At 38.4% G+C, this 16,309-nt stretch overlaps 1 protein-coding gene across 3 annotated transcripts; it reads right to left on the bottom strand.

Annotated features, from left to right (window-relative positions):
* Positions 1-1,848: 1,848 nt before the first annotated feature.
* nup58 (nucleoporin 58) lies at positions 1,849-15,789 on the bottom strand. Of its 3 annotated transcripts, XM_084747032.1 has the most exons (14): positions 15,357-15,789; positions 14,262-14,425; positions 14,104-14,136; positions 13,713-13,991; positions 13,404-13,572; positions 13,157-13,222; positions 12,706-12,880; positions 11,847-11,926; positions 11,555-11,673; positions 11,320-11,402; positions 10,829-11,030; positions 3,555-3,638; positions 2,749-2,847; positions 1,849-2,443 (listed from the first exon to the last, which is right to left on the bottom strand). In XM_084747032.1, exons 1-14 carry the CDS (start codon positions 15,434-15,436, stop codon positions 2,274-2,276), a joined length of 1,803 nt encoding a protein of 600 aa, XP_084603158.1. In that variant the 5' UTR covers positions 15,437-15,789; the 3' UTR covers positions 1,849-2,273. The 3 variants fall into 3 exon arrangements, with proteins under 3 accessions (XP_084603158.1, XP_084603159.1, XP_084603160.1); XM_084747033.1 differs by lacking the exon at positions 3,555-3,638 and having other exon boundaries at positions 15,357-15,788; XM_084747034.1 differs by lacking the exons at positions 2,749-2,847; positions 3,555-3,638 and having other exon boundaries at positions 15,357-15,787.
* Positions 15,790-16,309: the final 520 nt, after the last annotated feature.

Below are 16,309 nucleotides of genomic sequence, written 5' to 3' on the forward strand. Positions count from 1 at the left end.
CATCATATTTAGGATTTTATTATTAAACAGCTTCTTGAAAATACAGGTTTACACAGACTGTGATTAGAAAATAATAGTACAACTACCAGTATTTGGTAACCAAACTGACATGGACAGTTTAAAAAAAGCAGAATATCCCCCAACCACACCAGACGTTCAACAGAAGTCAGAAACTATGACAGACCCGAGAGACAAAATTCATACTTGTGCAATAGGCACACATGCACATTCACACAATCACTGTCAGGTCATATACACTGGCAAGTGCAAATTTATCCAAGCACAGGTATAAATTGAACAGAGTAGGTAGAATCTGCTCTTGAAATCCCTTTCAGATTCAACTAACTCAACATTTAACGGGAGCCATGTAATACAAACAGCACAGCGGTTCTTCTTTCTTACATTGGGGCAAACAAAATGTGCCTACAAAGTAATTATTAAACAATGATAAGGATGGACTCTAGCAAAAACAACACAGGTTATGTGGACTAGATAATGGACTATCCCCAAGGCCCTAGTCCCCTTTTAAACCCCCCCCCCCCCCAAAATTTCATGTCCTTCTCCACTTGATACAAAAATAAAACTGTGCTTCCCCAAAAACCCACCCTGGACACTCTCCTGTGCCTATAAAACTATCTAGGATCAGATAATATCGCCCATTGACACCTTTGGGCAGGGACTTCACTGTTCCCAACCACATAAGCTTCTTTCCCTTTACCTTATCTTACCCTTCCGTGGACGAGTCTTAGGCCAAGTCATCACGTAAGCGGCGCTCAAGTGCAGTTATGTGATAGAGCCAACTGCTCTGGCCACCTCAAAGCGCAAGAATACATGGATTGTGTACAATTTTCACACAAAATACATTTCTCAGTGATAACTGAACAAGATGTAATTGACCCAGCTCTGTCCATGGCTGGCATTCCCAAAAGCATTATAGTGCTACAAATTATTGTGCGTAGGCAACATTTTCAGGCAACGCAAATGCTTGAAATTATCCAAATGTTATTTTAAACTTTTTCCAACACACCAGTATTGGCTACATTGATTCAGAGTTACTCAGCATTAAAGTGGGGTTGTATGAGGTAATTATCCATAGTCAGTGTATTAGCTACAGTAGATGCTGGTTGGCATGCCTCCAGTTAGGAGAAGCAGAGAGGGGCACCAGCTCGGACAACAAGCAAGGATCTGCTCTGGGCAGAGTCAGCAACTAAAAGCATTATGGCCACTTAAAAAAGGTCCACCTAAAAAAAAAAATAATAATAATCACTATCTGTTTAGGTGTATGCAATATCTAGAATATTATTATCGCTTTACTTTGCCTTCTCTGATGGAACCTTAATATAAGCTAAAAATCACTCTCTTCAAACCAACCAAACTCCACTGGCGAAATCTGTAGTTTTATATTACAGAGCAGGGGAGATACAGGTAATTTAGTTTGAGTTGTTGTGCAACTTCACTGTTTTAAAAAACCACAGCTTGGATTCACCAAAGTCACACAAAAACGCAAATTAACAGATTGAGGCCAGCGGTTGACCAGCAACTTATGTTCTGCAGTGTAAAATTACTAACTTTACTGATGAAGTCTGACTGGTTTGGAGATAGTGATATTTGCTTATGTAAGTGTAAGTGTACACTATATGCTAAATATTGCATACACTTAAACTGTTTTTTTTTTAAGGTTTACCTTTTTGCTAAAACACCTTTTGTTGGTGAACACCTGCACAGTAGTGCATTGCTTAGCTTCTGTGCTTGTGCCCCTCTCTGCTTCTAACTATAGCTAGTAAACTGACTATTAGTAAGTACTTTATACAAAACCACAACAAACAATCTGAACTACCCTTTTAATAAGACCCAAGTAATATAATTAGTTACATGAATCTAATATAACATGTGAAAGTGGATTTTTTTTTAAATCAACTGGCTGGTAATGCTAGCTATGGACTTGGCAATTTGGAATCATTTAATAGATTTAAATCAGTTTGGAACAGTGGAGAACACAGGCCAATGTATTATACACTGAAAAAAGAAAATATACTGCTTGCTGGTCAATGCAATTTTCTTTTTTCAGTGTTTATATACCTCCAAATGATTTTAAATGGGAGATCTGATGTTGCTGTTTTATGGTGAGTTCAATCCCCTGATCATTTTCTTTATTCTGTAGTTTAACCATGAATATTATGGCACCTGAATGCTTTTGGGAGACCAGGCCTTACCCGCTACAAACTCCTAAGCTGGTCAGGTGGTCAGTCACAGGCTTCTGTCTTTCCGTGATTCTATCTCTTGCCCCTTTTATTACCAGCAGGGGGTTTCTTGAGCTGCAGAAGGGGCCCTCCTGTGCTGAAGCCTGCAGCAGGTGGGTTAGACACGCCAAAGGTCAGGCCGGCCGAGGGGTTGATGCCAGGATTACTGAAGTTAAAGCCTGAGCTGCTGCTGCTACCAAAACCTAGAAAAGAAAGAGACAGGGAGCAAAAAAGGACAAAGGACAGAAAAAGAAAAAAGAGGAAAATATAAGAAATCTTATAGAAAACAAAAGTTATGGAGCAAATAAAGAATGTTCATAGGAAATACAGATTTTGTCCACCTGCAAACTGCATCTGAGGACATTCTGTCAGATGAATGTCACGATGTAAAGGGCAAACTTGCAACACATGCCTACTCTGACTCTAGTCGTGCTGTAATTTTTATTTTCATTTTTTGGCACCAAGTATGAGGGTGGTATATATAGTACGTATATATGTATGTATGTACCTGCACTCAGACTGCCTCCTGTGGGCTTACTGGTGGAGGAGAAGCCAAAAGAAGACCCCCCAGTCCCCACCCCACCAAATCCTGGCCCACCACCAAAACCTGTGGGAGAGAGTGACATGGAAGTCAGTTTGGGCTCAGCACAAAGGCTACACTGGGAATGAATATAATTAGGGGTCCCTCAGGAGTACAGGCAGGCATTAGCAAACATATATGCAAAACAAATGCCACAGCCTAATCAATAGAGCGCTACGCACAGCTTAACCTCTGACCGGAGACTACAGAACAAAACAGTACACACTGTATGGCAAAGCAAAGGCCAAAGGGAGAAAAATGACATGAGGAATACTATACCAAACACACCAACTACAAGAAAACACACCAACTTGGTGTGCGTTCAGACCACTTGTTCCCACACTGCCAAGTTACTGGCTGGTGCAGCTTTGCCAGTTTATATCCAAAAAAATGATTTTAATACAATAGACTGGGCATTTTTTGGCCCAAATTCTCCTGAGGACTGAAATCCTTCCACTATCACATAAAAGTGCAATGTCCTGTGGCAAGTGGTTACTCAGTTTTCTTGTGGTGTGAACGCACAGAAAAAAAAAACAAACAAAGAAAAATGCCAAGCTCTGGCTGCGCCACACTCTCAGACACATACACACTATCTACCACTACTTTAACTAAAAGCCTAAATAAAGAAGCTGGCTGGCAGTAAAAGCTAGGGACATTAGGGGAATTATAAACTATATATGGAAAAAGCAACATAAAGGGGAATATTTTTTTTTTAAAAAAGGCAGAGGTAATACCTCCAAGGGTAGAAGAGCCCAAGCTAGTGCCCACTGTCGAGGCAAAGGGGTTTCCAAACCCTGCCCCCAAGGGTGCCTGGGTCCCTAAGGCACAGAGAGAGCATAAGCTTTACTCCTCAAAATGTGTTGTGTGAGGTAATCTATGTTCCTCATACCCGTGGACAGGAAAAAAAGCTGGTAAGAACAGTCACCAAGACAAGGACAGTAATTATCTTCTGACTTGCATTACTGTCACTTAAAATTGATTTGCACAAAATTAAATTTGAAAAATATGCTTTTTATGTCAAGATAAAAACTATTTTAACAAGAATTAATACATCTGTATGGAGCAGAATATCTGCAACAGATGGTGAAGGAGTAACCTAATGGCTAGAAACTAGTGGAGTAACTACTCCACACAACCCTCACATGGTGCTTTATGAATATGACAACAAAATTACTTTTCAGATATTGTTATAAAGGTACATTACAATTATTGTTGCTGACAAACTTAAAACATGCTGCTAGTTCTTTCACTCTGAAACTTGTCTTTTTTCTTCTATGCAATTTTTTTTCTTTTATATATTGAAATTTTGCAAGGCTTCCAATTAGTCTGCGTTGTTCAAACATCTTCAGTCGAAAAGAAACAAGGACAAACGTTTCTTTGTTTAAAAATTGATTTATTGTCAATTTAATATGCAATTCCACTTACATAAAACACAAACAAACATTTTAAAACAGAACTGATTGTTAATTGCTAACTGCTACTGCATTTGACAAGTTTCCAAATTTTCAAGATTTCTGAGAGTGAATGAACTAGCATACCCCAAAAAAAGCATCACACAATTATTGAATATAGCTTAAAAGGCACACCATATTATATATTAAATATACTGTATCAACAGGCATTGGTTATATAAGTTTGAACACATTCATCTACAAGTAAAAGCACTCGAGATTCAGATAAGAAATGTGAATTTGGCATCTATGGCTGCCTCTCAGTGTAAACTGGTCAAAGTAAAAGGAAATTCAGTGATATGTTACAGCTTGCCTGTGGAAGTCAAGGTGGTCCATCCTTTCAACAGGAATTGAATGACCTTCATAGTTTGTGTTTGTTTGAACACTTTTTTACCAGTGTATTCTTAGACATAACAACAGCCAAATTCTTGGTGGTTAAAGGGATAATTCACCCAAAAATGAAAGTTTAGTCATTATCCACTCACCTTCATGCCGACCAATGGTAGGTTCATTTTGTTAATCCACTAATCCACTACTGCTGGAGTTTCACAGGAAAACAGTGTTGCTATGAAGAATGGTGACCAGTTTTCAAATGTAAAAAACAACTGGGGGAAAAAAAAAAATCCTCCATTTTGCTCATCTGGTGTAATCCAAGTCTCCTAAAGTCCCGACATACCATGTGCACATGGTCACAGCACACACGCCCAGTTCAGACGGCATGCATGTACACATGAACGTGGCTCCAAGCTAAGGGTCCACAGAGAAGATCCAGGCTAAAACATGGTGTAAATTACATTTCTTTGGTCAACTTGGCATGCCGGGGCTTTAGGAGACTTGGATTACACCAGACTAGCAGGATGGAGATAGTTCACACCTTTGTTCTATCATTTAAAAGTTGGTCACCATTCACTTTAATCATTTGGAAGATTCTGCAACAGTGTTTTCCTGTGAAACTCCAGCAGTATTTTGTGGACTAAAGAACTAAACCCTAAGCATAAGGGTGAGTAGATAATGACTCAATTTTCATTTTTGGGTGAACTATCCCCTTAATACTTGTTTTTTCCTAAAAAGCTGCACCTTGGATAAATCTACAAATGATTACAGGCTACAAACACTTCTATTTGTTGGATCTGACTTTGGTGAGGTGACTGGTTTACATATCGTAAAAGAGTCTAGTTTTCAGAGAAACATTAGCAAATGTGTAGCTTGTTAGAGATCACAAAGACCCCCCCGAAAACACAACTTACAATAGTAGTACCTCCTGGATGCCACATACAGAAAAGCATATGATAAATGATTAACGGAAATGATTAAGAGAGAATAAGAACATTCAAAAACAGTCTGTAACAGCCTAACACTCATACCAGAACAGACTCTGATTTTCAACAAATCTTGCCTGTTTTAGAGAACTGCTGTACTGAAGGTCAACATCAAACAGAAAAAGTAAGATATCATTTACACAATTGACCATTCCTAAGCCCCACCACTCTCTCATTTCTTGTACTTCGATATGCTATGTGCTAGATTCATCTATGGAGATTTTTTTTTAAGATGTTGCTGAGGGACCTGTAAAAGCAACATATATAGTTACTTCTTAAGTTGGCAAATGCTGATGCTAGTAAATATTAACTTAAGATGACATTTAAGACGTGGCTATATAGAGGTGTCATGATCCTTCAAGTTTAAAATTTGATATCACTTTCAAATTTTAAGGTCATGATTCGATTCCATTTTTCCATTTAAACTTTCTGTATTTTGCACTAACAGCTATGCCATTGTTACTATTGTAAAATCAACACATTACAGGTCTACCAGCAACACTTTTTAACCATCTTCAAAATTAGTTTTTCACATTGCCCATCTTGGTACAGGAAACAGCAAAGAAGAAAGATTACCAAGGTTCCATATGGGGGGGGGGGACTTATGAAGGCTCAATTCAGGGGAAAATTCACTTCTTTTTCATGTGATGTCCAATCAGTGTTGATGGTAAATGTAGTCAATTGAAGCAATAAATTTGTCAGTGCATGCTATATTGACCAGGTTCTATAGCTATTACTTTGTTGGCCAAAACACAGTGTTAGGTGACAAAACTACTTCATCTTCATTCAAACTAAGCCAGTGGTTCCTCCTTATCAACAACTACATCACTGTGACATCACTGGTGCAGAAAGACCAACAGATTTTGGCGCAGACTTTCTCTGCCCTGATGAATTTATTGCATCAATTGATTACACTCACTATCAACACTAACTGGACATCCACATCAAGTGCTGAATTTTCCCTTTTAGATTAACTCAAGTTGAATTGGGCACTGTAAGCAAGGTGTGGAGCTAGTAGTGTGCCAACCATCAAAAATAGTAATATTAAATCACATTTTAATTCCTTCATTTGTTTTGAAAAAGAGGTAAATGGGATCATTCCTGCTGCTGTATTGGCGTTCAAGAAAACACAGCAGTCTGAATTTGCATACATATTACTGATATACTGAGATATTGGGAAGATATCTCAACATACAGAAATAAGGTGGTTAAATATGCACTATCACCTTCAAGGCCCAAACAGCTTTAACAGGCCAGTTATAATTACATAACTTAATAGTCATCATTGTGCCAAGTATGACTGTAGAGCTGTGGAAGACGATATGCTGTAAAGTGTAAGCTAAACTACACAAAACTCAAACTTCTGGACAACTTGGGAATCGAGCCAACAGATGCAGTTCAGTCCAAAACTGAATATGAATCCCACAAAAAGTTTAGAGTTGTTTAACAGAACTGCATTTTCCAAAGCAGCAGTTTAGCACACAGCAACTCTATGAAGAATCAGTTAGGTTGGATTCACCGAGCACCACTGTAACTAGCAGCAATATACAGATAAGTGCTGAGGTGTAAACTGAAAACCAGTTTTTATCACAACATATTAAACTATGTTTTTTTTGTCCTCACTCTTCTGAGTGCCAAAAATGTTAAGCTCTCACCAGTACATAACACCAAGCAACACGGTGTCCTTTCATCATAAAATGGTGGGAAATAAAACCCAATGCAATAAAGTTAAGGACATAAAATCTGACCATACTGATTGGTCTGTTTTGTTTGGCACAGATGTATCTAACTGGTCCTGAAGGCCCAGCGTGAGCAGCAAAAATCATTCTTCTCCTCTGAACTACAAACAAATTGAGGTCAAACCAATGACAAAGTAGATTCTACAAAAATCCAAGAAATTTGTCTCAGCAAAGGTCCATATAAAGTACCACCACCTTTGATAAAATACCTGAAATTACAACTTGTGAACAGCACTTTTACTCTACATTTTAATTTAACGGAACTTAATGTGAAATGATCCAGCCCTGTTACACTGACAGTAGCCCTTAGGTGATATAGCTTAAATCAAGTAACAGTGGTATGGCCTCCTGCAACCAAACCAACAAAACACATTTCAGCATTAAACAGTGAGATAATGCAGACCATTCTTGTCACTGGGCTACTTTACAAGGTTAATAGCCTCACTTCCACTTCAAGACCAACTAAGTGCAATAATGGAAAAACAATTTCTAAGTTAAAATTTACAGTTCACGCAATTAAATAGTTTTTATTTTCAGTCCTGAGTCTTTTGGCAACTTTCACCTTATGTCCACTGAGGCACAAATCTGAACAAGCTTTTGGCCTACACAATCAACCACGGCACCGAAAAGTATATGGGTCAAACAAGAGTCTGCCTGAAGTAAGCACCACCCAGCTGTATGTTTAGTGTTAAATGGGCTGTGATACTGGCCACCCTCCACTATGGACTAATTTACACACGGACAAAAAATAAAATAGAAATAAATAGGCAAATAAATACTGACAAGACCAAGATGTCCACTTGTGATTATGCTTAGTCTATGAAATGAGTCAAATACTGGAGAATAACCACTATTTGGCAATCGGGGTGGGATTTTGCTAAATATTGTCATTAACACTGAAAGAGTAATCAAGTAACTTGAAACCCAACTCTGGGATTAACAGACTAGCAAAGCTATGAGCTAGAAATAATTACATTACAGCGCAATGCAGCTTTTTAGACAGCTAGCATACCCAGAGCACACAGGGTTACAACAAACAAATGATCAGTGATTGATTTGGCTTTATATGAAATAAAAAAGGGAAAGCAAGAAAAATAAAATCATAAGCAGGCACCAAGGTAGTGTGCACTTGTACCACACAAGATCTTATCTACTGTGGTAACAGGGATTGTTTGTGAAGGTTTTTTTTCCTGCAAACTGTGATTAAACATTGGATTGGTAAAATATTCCCATTCCTACTTGGCACATACTTAAATAGGCTAGATGGTTATTCAGAATAGCTCAAATATTATTACACTGAAAAAAAGCCACATTCATTGCCTGGTTAACAGACAATGTTAGTGGTTATCAGGTCTGATAACAGTCTAAACAGATTGATGGTTTTAGTGAAAAACAGACAAGAAAATGTTTTGAATTCATTTGTAATTTTGCAGTGTGAGATTTTTTTATACCATGTTGTCTTTGCAGCTCCATCCAATTAAAGTATTGCTTTCAAACTCCTTACTACACTACTTTATTTAAATTTACAAGAAAAAAGACAGCAGAAACATGCTAATATACATAATAGCTTAGTTTGTTCGTCGTAAGTGGGTGCCCTGATATGCCAGTAAAATGGCCTACAAACCAAAGCCTACAAAAAAGGCTGAAAATTTGTTTAACACCTCAGAGATGTGGCAACAACCATAATGGACACTACTCCTACCATAGTTATTTTAGTTGTAAAATGTTTCATAAAAGTGAATTTGTGTGCCATTGAGTGCTGAGTTGACTGAAACGATATGACCTGCTAGGTAGTGTGTATTCGGCTTCTAATGCTTAGTACTTTTATGAAATACCCATCACCAAGTCCTAAAAATGTCAATTTGCCAACATACCTCTGACACCAACCAGTACTAATACTAGAAAGGTCAGTCTTCACCTTCCTGCTTATGCTGGATATTAATAATGTCTACATTAATCTTCATTAGTATGGTTTTGTTTTTACTGGCAGGAGCTGGAAAGAACATTTTATGAATTAACATATCTTACATTTTTTGATTAATAAATAGGACTGGCTTTTTTAATACAAGTTGGTGTAAAGTACGATAGTATGGTTTCTATAAAAATGTGTATCTTGGCCTAAACCGGGCCTATTATTGGTAAGACCCTGAACAAGAGAAGCTGCATGCTTCAATGAACAACGGCACCACAATCTTTATATAAATCCCGTTCTTAAAAATGTTGAAGAGTCCTGTATTTTCAGTGAAGTGCACTGATGCCCTTTGCTGTCTCATCAGCTGGCCGTTCTTAACTCCTGCCCCCTTTTTGTTCTGTGCCCCAATAACAGCTGAGCAAGCTTGGTACCTGGCAGAACCTTAGGCAACTTTCCCCTTGTTGGTTTCCTGTACTAATGTTCTAGGTTCGTCTACGTTAAAAAAGAAGACCAAATTATGAAGATGATTAAAGATGTTACTGAGGGACCTGTAAAAGTGATGTATACATAGCCACATTGTAAGTTAGTTAACACCAGCTATAAGATGTAATTAGCTAGCAAACAATTCATATAAATTAGGTAGCATGTTGTTAACATTAGCAATTTTAAGATGCAACTATATACAAGCTATGTCACTTTTACATCTTCAAAATTTGCTTCTTTTCAACATAGGTGAGTCTAGCACATCTTATAATGACAGGAAAGGAGAAATTTGACCAAGACTCCAGTAGGGGCGGGACTTAAGAGCAATCAATTAGAGCTTCCCCTACATGGAAGAGACCTCTTGACAGAGTAGGAGCTACATTATAATAAATTTATACCTCATACACCAACTGATCACTCAGACACAATCTTAAAAAGGTATTCTAAGTATATCTAATTCACACAGCAACAGTCTAATGTTTATATTCTGTTTTAACAACCTTCATTGAATTGGCTCATTTCAAGCATCCATTAAATACAAACTCCTAGTTCAAGTGAGATTTAGAAGTTCTAATTATAACTTCAAGATTCAAGTGAGTAAAACTGAGATAGCTGGACTTTCTCTCCCATTTTCTCATTTCTTCTATAATGCCACCCTCTTACACCTGTTCTAACATCCTATCAGAGAGAAATTATGTGAAGTAGGTTATTATATTCTTGGTATTATTTAAAGTGTTTGTATGACATTCTCAGGTGTATGGGTTTGGCACCAACACTACCAGACTCTGGTGTTCATTTCCAACAAGTGCTATCTATAAAATGTTTTCACTCTGATACTGTCAGAGTCAGAGATAAGATGGTAAGGCAGCACAAAGGTTTTCCTATCAGGGCTCATCTCTCCCTTTCTCCCTCTTTCTTCAGTTGTTCTTTCATTAGAGAAAGTACAGACACTTGGCACCAGCTAAAGCTTCCTTTTTTAAATCTTTTTTTTTAAAAAACAAAAAACCAAACACTTATTCTCTCCAAAAAGTATCATATCTGTCTCTCCTCTTTTATTTTAAGGTGAGAGGGGTTGAACTTTCTAGAACTTGTAGGCAGTCAGACCTGGAGTTGGCTGCTGTTGCTGGGTCAACGTGGCTGCCATGGCAACCGCTGCTGCGTTGGGCACACTGGAGAACGGGGCGGGCCCAGTTGTGACTCGCGGCGTACTCTGCCACTTCCTGTTAGATGCCCGTTTGGACTCAAAGACGTCTGTGGAGTCTTCCAGGAAGGCCCGACGGTAGGAAAGGTACTGGTGCTTCAAAATCTATGACAGACATAAACAAAGGGAAATTCAAAAAAGAATGCCATTAAAATCTTGTTTATACATGTACAACAAAAACATATCTAATTTTTTTAGTTTTAATTACAATGTGCATGGAATCTGCTGTTTGGGAAACATACTTTGGTAAAAAAACACAATATGATCATGTTATCTTGATACAATTCTACTTTAACTTGATATATGGCTTATCACACAGACCTCGACATTATTAAACAAATTTTCAATGGAATATTTAATAATTTTCTGAGAAAGCACGAAGAAAAGAACTGACCTTGACATTCTCATGGACAGACTGGAGCTGGGCAGCCTGCGCAACAAATGTCTGGTATAACTTCTGCATGGCAAGGGTCAGGTCTGGAAACATACACAATATCATCATCATCATCTGTCTGCACATTTGTGACAAGTTATTGAAAGATGAAGGGCAACAATCAGAAACAAAGTCATACATAAACACTTTGATATTTTGACCAGTTGCGTTGCAAGTCAAACAAATGTCTTCTTACCCTGAGGAGTGATGTGGGAACCACTGCTCTGTGTCGTCAGATGGTTCTCCAGTTCTTCTATCTGTTGCCGGTACTGCTGCAACTGCACCTCAAACTGCTCTATCAGGCTACGGAAATAACTAAACAAAGAAAGATAGCATTTTATTTTTTGTCAAATCCATGACGTGATAAAAGCTGATATAAACAACTGAGAGACTAGTGAGGAAGAACTTATATTGTTTTAATAGGCCAAAAAGTTTTCCTTTAAAAGTGATGAGTTTGCTTCAGAACTCCTTTCTGGCAGCTCACTTACTCTGATGGAGCTGTGTTCTCATGTTGAAGTCCAGGGGGAGTCTTTTGTGTACGCAGTGCTATGTCAGCATTTTTCAGCTCCTTAAGAATAAAGAAAAAAGGAAAGTCAAAATTCTGATCCCCACACACACACACACACACACACACACACACACACACACACACACACACACACACACACACACCTCTTTCACCTTTTCCACATTTCCAATTTCAATATGTGAGTAACAGACTCAGATAACAACCTCAATCTCCTGGGTCTGTAGCTATACCTTAGAAAAATAATAGTATTCATATCCATCTTGGTATATTTCTTAGAAATCTCATGCGCTTAGTGAATATACAACTATATATGTATATAAATACACAACAGTGTGTACATACACCACATGTGTCCATTTAAAAGACTAGTTGTCATGTGTATCTCTTGACTGGATTTATCAAATGTTCATTGTGATTCATGCTCATAATGACAATGGGTCTATGGCTATATAAATTTTCTATGCCAGGACTAAAAAGGACTGAACAATTAATTGAAATTTTATGAAAACAACAATACAGCTTACAGCAATTTTTAAATCTCAGAAAGCGCCATATTTGTTAAAGGCAAAATGTTTGTGAAATGATCATTTTCAATTAAATATGCTCATCCTACACATCACATTCTAAAATGTTGTTTGGTATATTTACCAGCAAAAATCACACCATAATCATTATTGTTTCTCAATTAAAATCAAAACTATTCCCTCTTATATTGAAAAAAAAAACATATTTCAATTGCAGTATCAGTCAAAATAAGTGCAATTAGCTATTTTTTTCCAAACTCGTTTACCCCAGATGTGCAGACATGCTGATTTTACCTGTGCTGTCTCCAACTTTAGCTTGTCGATGGCCAGAGCTTGGCGTTGCAGACCGCTGGCACTGACTGAGAGAAGCTGTCTGAGGCTCTTGATGTCATCTTGGACTTTAGAAATGGCCTTAGATGACATTCTGCTAATGTCCTCCTGGACCTGTTTCTGGTCTTTCACAAATTTTCTACATAAAAAAAGAAAAAAAAGTCATTGGAAATTATGCACTGGACAGACCAAATCTGATTTTGTTTGGAGTACACAGAAGTCATAAGTGTATGATTCCATGATCTATGGTTCTATGAATTCACATGTCCTTTGGAATAATAACACTACTGATAAAGCAGGTTGACATTTGCATTTTTAAACAAATTACACAATTTTAATGTGCAAAGAAATATATCCTGGCAAGTAACTAACAGTCACAAGATCAAACCCCGTGACAACATACAACAATACTTACTGGAAATTCTCGACATCTTGGCAAATGACTGGGGGCAGGTTCTCATCTTTTAAAGCTTTACTGTCCCTGGGGGAGAGAAAGAGTTGAGTGTTTTTCACCATTACAACAAAACTTGATAGTCCATGCTGATCAGGCGTACATTAACAGAATAGAAAACCACTGAATGTCCCTCAGTAAACATCTGTTCACGTTTTTCTATTATAGCATGGACAGTTATTCTAGCATTACCATTTAGTAAAGGACTTACTGTGCACTGGCTCCAGATGATGTATCACTCTTACTCTCAGAGGAAGTGCTGAAGTCAACTCCACCCAGGCCAATACTGGGGGCAGGGGCCGTTGATGCTGCTGTCGAAGTTGCTAATAGAGAAGTCAAAGTCAATCCACTTCCTCCTCCAAGAGTGGTCTGACCCAAACCTGCAACATCAAGTTAACATGTAGGTTACAACACTGCAATGTAAAGAATGGGAACTACTTCTAAAATAAGTCACATAACAAGGTTGTATTGACAGCACTATCATGTGCCAACATGCTCAGGCTGTCTGCTTACATCTCACCTGTAGATGCAGTGTTGGAGAAGAGACACCCGCCCAGTGATGGGCCTGTTAAGGCTGCTGTGGTAGTTGTTAGGCCACTAGGACCGAGGGTGAAGCCCGTGGTTGCAGGCTGCTGTGGAGCTGTGGATGTCAGGACAGAGCCAAATGTTAAACCTGCCCCTGCAGTGGCTGATGAGGAGGGGGTAGCAGTGGTGGTGAGAGAGAAGGGCGTTGCTGAAGCGGTGGGCTTGTTGAAGGCCAAGCTGAAGCCAGTGGACACAGCTGAAGTGGCTGGGGCACCTGAGACAAAGCATATGTAGAAATCAAGGTTCTAATCTGTTTACATTCACTTTCCAAAATCTTAATTTCAAAATATCACAGAAACAGAATACATCCCAGAATACAATCATACCTAGAGTAAGGCCTGTAGTGGGTGCAGCAGCACCTGCAAGAAAACATCACAACATAAGACAATGCATTTGACTTCAGCAGGCAGATATGTTAATTACACAGGAATATATTTCAGAGCTTGACAGTGGGTTTGTTTATGTATCTGTGTAACATTATTACTTGAGGCAGGTGTGTTGAAAGAGAATCCTCCAGCAGGTTTTTGACCAAAGAGACTGCCTCCGAGGCCAAGAGATGGGGTGGTGCTGGTGGTGGGGGCAGGCGTTGCGGCTGCTGTGCCCAAAGCAGTCCCGATGGAGAAACCACCAGTACTGGCTGCAGGTGCACTAAAGAGGCATAAGGCAATAAATTCATTAGGTCAAGAGGCAAACTAAGAAGCAAGGGTTGTCGTTGCCTCATAATACAAGCTGTTTTTTTCTACTAGAATGTCCAAAAACTACTAAACAAAAAGACATTCATTTTTGAAGGAAATGCCTTCCTACTTTTTGCTTGAGACATAAAGGCCTAACCCCAAAGACAACTTGCAACTGGCAAAAGTTACACTTGGTAGTAAAAGCTATTATACCCTACATTACCCTCTGCTAAGAAAAATGTCATATCAAATTTGCCATTGCTTATCAAGAAAAGCCACTAGTCCACAACAGGTAGAACATAGATTTAACTTAAAATAATCATGAGAAGTCTTCTTAAGGCAGGACAGAATTTGATTAACCCCAAAGAAAATGGCTGTACCAGAAATAGCTCTACAACTACAGAAACATATGTATAGACACATCAGAATATAGAATACAAATATATATTTTATAGCAGTAAACGCAAAGAAACAATGCCAAACAGAATAGCAATATAAGACAGATAAGTAAAAAGTAAAGTAAAATATAAGAAAATAGTATTGAAAAGAAGTTTGACAGTAATGGACAAAACTGCACAAACATTTAATACACGACAGTAAATGTGATGTTGTACATGATAATAATAATGAAAAGTAATATCACACGTGATATTCAAAGTAATGGACTAATAATATTGCACATTATAATGAAACTGTGTGCAATTTTCGCTAGCCAGCTAACGTTACACCAGGACACAATCGTCACTCCCATACCAGTGGTCTTCACAAAACTATGTAACGACACCTTTAATGATAACGTTCAGAGACTTACATCATGCAAGTTTCGCTACCTACTAGCGACAGGTTAACGTTAAGTCTTTGCTATGCTAATATTAGCTAACTCGGCTATTTGAAATTGTCGTTACCTGGTTGCGGTTCCAAAGGTGAATCCTCCACCGGTGTTGGCGGGCCCAAGAGTCCCTGATCCAAAGTTAAAGCCAGACATTTTATCTTAGAAGACACACATTTACACAAACTTGCTTTTTGGACTTCAGCTACTCATAAAGATGCCCAACGAGCAGCATCACGGCTAACACGCTAGCAGCTAGCTTAGAGGATGCCCGCGTGAGGGCCAAATACGCGGTCTTGTCTTTCTTCAAAACATATTTGGACGAAAATGTCGTCTTTTCAAAATAAACCCGGAATTAATAACCGTTGCCCGCAATGTTTCAAGACCCTTCTCTTTCGTTTTTAGAGTTTTAATGGTGCCAAATATCACAAGACGGGATATCGCATGGTTTTACTTTTCTATTCCCCGCCTGGTATTTCCCGAATGCTAGTGCATTTCGGGTAATCTTCTTGAAACTACGCTTCCCGTCGTCCTTATCGCTGTTTTTGTGTCGCGTGACACCTCACCAACTTTGCCGGCCGAGATTTCAAAATAAATCACACCATTTGAGACAAAAAATGGATGTCAGGTAACCTCCGTATCTGCTACATTATGTGAAACGCTCTCTGCACGATACAGTGTTTATCTCACAGACTATTTTCAGTCAGTTGTTGTCTCTTATCATCTTCTGCATTATAGCCATAATTCCTCCATGTCATTTGTCAATGATTTTTACTTTTTTGTCATTTCTCTCCATTTTGTTTTACATTGCAAATAAAAAGAAAAATCTGGCTGAATTCATACTACAGATATACCACGGTTTATAATACTGTTTATTTCATTCTCATTTAGAAATGTATTCAATGTTGCCTGTCTGCACCACCCATATAGTACCATTACAAAATACAGTACCTGAAATACAGGTAATACCTTCATTATTACCAAATATTGAGGGGTCAGTACTGTAGAGGAGCCTGGAGGTACGATCTT

The sequence above is a fragment of the Lutjanus erythropterus genome, chromosome 21 (assembly GCF_056507025.1).
Source record: "Lutjanus erythropterus isolate fLutEry1 chromosome 21, fLutEry1.hap2, whole genome shotgun sequence".
In the NCBI taxonomy this organism is placed as follows: domain Eukaryota; kingdom Metazoa; phylum Chordata; class Actinopteri; order Lutjaniformes; family Lutjanidae; genus Lutjanus; species Lutjanus erythropterus.